This window comes from Mesoplodon bidens (assembly GCF_964165515.1).
Source record: "Mesoplodon bidens genome assembly, chromosome: 8".
In the NCBI taxonomy this organism is placed as follows: domain Eukaryota; kingdom Metazoa; phylum Chordata; class Mammalia; order Artiodactyla; family Ziphiidae; genus Mesoplodon; species Mesoplodon bidens.
The window spans coordinates 98,487,598-98,493,992 of record NC_138165.1 but is presented as its reverse complement, the minus strand read 5'-3'; the positions used below and the strand labels follow the sequence as shown (position 1 = coordinate 98,493,992).

Below are 6,395 nucleotides of genomic sequence, written 5' to 3'. Positions count from 1 at the left end.
ATCTACCTTATATTTCCACCAAACAACAACAACAAAAATCTATCTCTATTTAGCTCCAGAGAAAGTCCTGTGTTTAGTGTCATTGGTCTGGCTCAGGTCATGCACCTGTCTCTGAACCAGTTGCTCAGGGAAAGGGAATGGGATGTTCTGACTGGACAGGCCCAAGTCATGTGCCGACCAGTGGCGTGGGAGCCTGGGATCAGCCCCACCTATAACACAGGGATTGGGTTGGTGGAGGAGGTAGTACCAAGGTACTGTTATTAAAAGAAAGGGAGGAGACCTTGGCGAGGCGGCAGAGACGCTTAACGGAGGTGAAAGCTTTGGTGGAAAGGAAAGTCCAGCGGCCAGATGCAGAGCTGGAGTCGTGTGTACTGTTCCTTGGCTAAGAGAGGCCATTTCAATCAAACATCTCATGGTCTGCAAGGAGTTTCTGCAGTGCCACTGAGAACTTACACAGATCAACCAATGGATGCTGATGTAACAGTGATAGGTTCTGGTCCTGGAGGATATGTTGCTGCTATTAAAGCTGCCCAGTTAGGCTTCAAGGCAGTCTGCATTGAGAAAAATGAAACACTCGGTGGAACATGCTTGAAAGTTGGTTGTATTCCTTCTAAGGCTTTATTGAATAACTCTCATTATTACCATATGGCCCATGGAAAAGATTTTGCATCTAGAAGAATTGAAATGTCTGAAGTTCGCTTGAATTTAGAGAAGATGATGGAGCAGAAGAGTAATGCAGGAACAGCTTTAACAGGTGGAATTGCCCACTTGGTCAAACAGAATAAGGCTGCTCACGTAAATGGATATGGAAAGATAACTGGAAAAGATCAAGTCACCGCTATGAAAGCCGATGGCAGCTGTCAAATTATTGATACAAAGAACATTCTTATAGCCACCGCTCTGCCAGAGATCTCCATCTCTCTCTTTAAATTGAATACCAAAGTTACTGGTGCTACAAAGAAGTCAGATGGAAAAATTGATGTTTCTATTGAAGCTGCTTTTGGTGGTAAAGCTGAAGTTATCACCTGTGATGTACTCCTGGTTTGCATTGGCCGACGACGCTTTACTAAGAATTTGGGACTAGAGGAGCTTGGAATTGAGCTGGATCCTAGAGGTAGAATTCCAGTAAATACCAGATTCCAAACTAAAATTCCAAATATCTATGCAATCGGCGATGTGGTTGCTGGTCCAAGGCTGGCTCACAAAGCAGAGGATGAAGGCATTATGTGTGTTGAAGGGATGGCTGGTGGCGCTGTGCACATTGACTACAATTGTGTACCATTGGTGATTTACACACACCCTGAAGTTACTTGGGTTGGCAAATCAGAAGAGCAGTTGAAAGAAGAGGGTATTGAGTACAAAGTTGGGAAATTCCCATTTGCTGCTAACAACAGAGCTGAGACAAACGCTGACACGGATGGCATGGTGAAGATACTTGGGCAGAAATCAACAGACGGAGTATTGGGAGCACATATTCTAGGACTAGGTGCTGGTGAAATGATAAATGAAGCTGCTCTTGCACTGGAATATGGAGTATCCTGTGAAGATATAGCTAGAGTCTGTCATGCACATCCGACCTTATCAGAAGCTTTTAGAGAAGCAAACCTGGCTGCACCATTTGGCAAATCGATTAACTTTTAAATTAGGAGGTTATATTTTTCTGAAATTTCCTGGGAGCTTTTATAGAGGTAACATTTCTGAACAGGAAATGCTCACAGCTCCAAGAATTTCTAGGACTGAATTACAAAACTTTTGGAAAGTATTTAATAGGTTTGGACAGAATGGAATAATCTCGTATCTATATTTTAAATAAATTTAATATTTTATTTCACCGTGTTAATACTGCAGAAAAAAAGCTACTTATAGTAGCATCCCGGAAAATTTTCTTCAACCCATATTTTCATGCTGTTTATGAAAGGCTCAACTTCACTGAATGTATGCTAAGTAGCTTTTATCTCTGATACAGGATTTACTTACATGGGTGGAGCTGGAGTATGGTATGTGAACAGCTGTGTTTGAAACAAGGTGATCAAGTTATTTTAAACTTGGTTTTCACATTGGAAACAGTCACTAGAATAAGTTAAACATGTATAAACTGAACTGATGTAAATAAAAAATGGTGGTCTATCAGTTATTTTAATCCCCAAAGCCTTGGCGGTTAGAGGTAGAATTTGTGTTTAGATTTCTAAGGTTCTATTGAGGTCTACAGTCTGAAGTATAGTTATATAGTTGACCAAAGTAAGGCAGTATATATACGAAATTCATATACTAAGTGGAGAAGCAATGTATTACAGTGGAAAATGAAGCTATGGAAATAAACATGTCTTAAATATTCAAAAAAAAAAAAAAAGAAAGAAAGGGAAAGCATTACCAGAAGTCACCAACAAGAGATGTCTACCAGTTTCCCTGACAAGTAGCCACATTGAATAATCCAGTTTCATTATCATTACTGTTCTTTTTATGTCTCTAATGTCTGTCTAACAGGCTCTGACTTTCAGGTCTCAAACAACTGGTCTTTTCTCTCCAACCCTGGAGTCTCAGGGAGCCCTCAGAGCATTACTGTCAATGCGGGGAGGAGTTGTCTATCAACCCCCTATGAATTGGGCTTAGAGGAATAATTTTCCAGGCAGGGAGCATTCATTCAACATACCTTTTATCCTTCCTATGTCAACATACCTTTTATTCCTCCTATGTATCACACACGTGCTGGACCCAGATCCTGCCTATGATAATTAGCCTGGTAAGGGTACCATATGAGAAAATCAATATTGAGACAGGCTGATAAGGAAAGACTATAAAAGAGAAGCCTCCAAGTCAGCTCAGGGCAGTCAGGACATGCTTCTAAGAGAAGATGACAGTCTAGCTAAGTCCATAAGAACACATACGGTTATGCAGAGAGGTGGAGGGCGAGGGAGTGGATGGATGTTCTACGTGGAGAAAACAGTATATACCTGAGCACAAAGGCAAGGTGAACCATGGCACATTTTTGGAATTATAAGTAGGCCAGGTGAACTACAGCTCGGGGTGTGTGTAGGAAAGTGGCCTGAGACAAGGTTGTAAGAAAAACAAATGAACTTGTCGGCCATGCCAAGTCTGTATGTTTGAAATTTATTTTGCAAGCAAGCATTAGCCATTGAAAGCTTTTAGGCAGAAGAAAAATATGACCAACTATGGTTTTGTTTGTTTGTTTAATCACACCCTGGAGGGCAGATTGCAAAGGAATAAGATGGGAGGTAGGGACTCAAATACAGGATGGTCCTGACAGGTGTTGATAAGGAGGAATTAAGCAAAACACTGTGGGGTGGAGGGGACCTTCAAGATGGCAGAGGAGTAAGATGTGGAGATCACCTTCCTCCCCACAAATACATCAAAACTACATCTACATGTGGAACAGCTCCTACAGAACACCTACTGAACACTGGCAGAAGACCTCAGACTTCCCAAAAGGCAAGAAAATCCCTACATACCTGGCCGTGTGTCTGACAGGCTCTTGGTGCTCTAGCTTGGTGTCAGGCCTGAGCCCCTGAGGTGGAAGAGCCAAGTTAAGGACATTGGACCACCAGAGACCTCCCAGCTCCACGTAATATCAATCAGCAAGAGCTCTCCTAGAGATCTCTGTCTCAACGCTAAGACGCAGCTAGACCCAATGGCAAGCAAGCTCCAAGGGCTGGACGCCCCATGCCAAACAACTAGGAAGATAGGAACAAAACCCCACCTATTAGCAGAGAGGCTGCCTAAAATCATACTAAGTTCAGAGACAACATAAAGCACACCACTGGACACAGCTCTGCCCACCAGAAAGACAAGATCCAGCCCCACCCACCAAAACACAGTCACCAGTCCCCTCCACCAGGAAGCCTACACAACCCACTGAACCAAACTTACCCACTGGGGGCAGATGCAAAAAAACAATGGGAAATACAAACCTGCAACCTGCGAAAAGGAGACCCCAAACACAGTAAGTTAAGCAGAATGAGAAGACAGAGAAATACGCAGCAGATGAAGGAGCAAGGTAAAAACCCACCAGACCAAACAAATGAAGAGGAAATAGGCAGTCTACCTGAAAAAGAATTCAGAGTAATGATAGTAAAGATGATCCAAAATCTTGGAAATACAATGGAGAAAATACAAGAAATGTATAACAAGGACGTAGAAGAACTAAAGAGCAAACAAACAATGATGAACAACACAATAAATGAAATAAAAAATTCTCTAGAAGGAATCAACAGCCGAATAACTGAGGCAGAAGAACGGATAAGTGAGGTGGAAGATAAAATAGTGGAAATAACTACTGCAGAGCAGAAGAAAGAAAAAAGAATGAAAAGAATTGAGGACAGTCTCAGAGACCTCTGGGACAATATTAAATGCACCAACATTTGAATTATAGGGGTCCCAGAAGAAGAAAAAAGAAAGGGACTGAGAAAATATTTGAAGAGATTATACTTGAAAACTTCCCTAACATGAGAAAGAAAATAGTCAATCAAGTCTGGGAAGCACAGAGAGTCCCATACAGGATAAATCCAAGGAGAAACACACCAAGACACATATTAATCAAGCTATCAAAAATTAAATACCAAGAAAAAATATTAAAAGCAGCAAGGGAAAAGCAACAAATAACATACAAGGGAATCCCCATAAGGTTAACAGCTGCTCTTTCAGCAGAAACTCTGCAAGCCAGAAGGGAGTGGTAGGACATATTTAAAGTGATAAAAGGGAAACAACTACAACCACAATTACTCTACCCAGCAAGGATCTCATTCAGATTCGATGGAGAAATTAAAATCTTTACAGACAAGCAAAAGCTAAGAGAATTCAGCACCACCAAACCAGCTTTACAACAAATGCTAAAGGAACTTCTCTAAGTGGGAAACACAAGACAAGGAAAAGACCTACAAAAACAAACCCAAAACAATTAAGAAATGGTAATAGGAACATACATGTCGATAATTACCTTAAATGTAAATGGATTAAAAGCTCCAACCAAAAGACATAGACTGGCTGAAAGGATACAAAAACAAGACCCATCTATATGCTGTCTACAAGAGACCCACTTCAGACTTAGGGACACGTACAGACTGAAAGTGAGGGGATGGAAAAAGATATTCCATGCAAATGGAAATCAAAAGAAAGCTGGAGTAACAATTCTCATATCAGATAAAATAGACTTTAAAATAAAGACTATTACAAGAGACAAAGAGGACACTACATAATGATCAAGGGATCAATCCAAGAAGAAGATACAACAATTTATGCACCCAACATAGGAGCACCACAGTACATAAGGCAAATGCTAACAGCTGTAAAAGGGGAAATCAACAGTAACACAATCATAGTAGGGGACGTTAATACCCCAATTTCACCAATGGACTGGTGATCCAAAATGAAAATAAATAAGGAAACACAAGCTTTAATGACACATTAAACAAGATGGACTTAATTGCTATTTATAGGACATTCCATCCAAAAACAACAAAATACACTTTCTTCTCAAGTGCTCATGGAACATTCTCCAGAATACATCATATCTTAGGTCACAAATCAAGCCTTGGTAAATTTAAGTAAATTGAAATCCTATCAAGTACCTTTTCCAACCACAATGCTATGAGACTAGATATCAATTACAGGAAAAAGACTGTAAAAAAATACAAACACATGGAGGCTAAACAATACATTACTAAATAACCAAGACATCACTGAAGAAATCAAAGAGGAAATCAAAAAATACCTACAAATGAATGACAATGAAAACATGATGACCCAAAACCTATGGGATGCAACAAAAGCAGTTCTAAGCGGGAAGTTTATAGCAATACAATCCTACCTCAAGAAACAAGATACATCTCAAACAAACAACCTAAACTTACACCTAAAGCAATTAGAGAAAGAAGAACAACAACAACAAAAAAAAAAAACAGAATTAGCAGAAGGAAAGAAATCATAAAGATCAGATCAGAAATATATAAAAAAGAAATAAATGAAACAATAGCAAAGATCAATAAAACTAAAAGCTGGTTCTTTGAGAAGATAAACAAAATTGATAAACCACTAGCCAGACTCATCAAGAAAAAAGGGAGAAGACTCAAATCAACAGAATTAGAAATGAAAAAGGAGAAGTAACAACTGACACTGCAGAAATACAAAGGATCATGAGGGATTACTACAAGCAACTCTATGCCAATAAAATGGACAATCTGGAAGAAATGGACAAATCCTTAGAAAAGCACAAACTTCGGAGACTGAACCAGGAAGAAATAGAAAATATAAACAGACCAATCAAAAACACTGAAATTGACACTGTGATTAAAAATCTTCCGACAAACAAAATCCCAGGACCAGATGGCTTCACAGGCAAATTCTATCAAACATTTAGAGACGAGCTAACACCTATCCTTCTC

General features: G+C 39.7%; 1 protein-coding gene across 1 annotated transcript; it reads left to right on the top strand.

The window, feature by feature from the left end:
* Positions 1–348: 348 nt before the first annotated feature.
* On the top strand, positions 349–1,788 carry LOC308621336 (dihydrolipoyl dehydrogenase, mitochondrial-like; the record flags this gene model as incomplete). Its single annotated transcript, XM_081241762.1, has 1 exon — positions 349–1,788. One exon carries the CDS (start codon positions 349–351, stop codon positions 1,639–1,641), a length of 1,293 nt encoding a protein of 430 aa, XP_081097888.1. The 3' UTR covers positions 1,642–1,788.
* Positions 1,789–6,395: the final 4,607 nt, after the last annotated feature.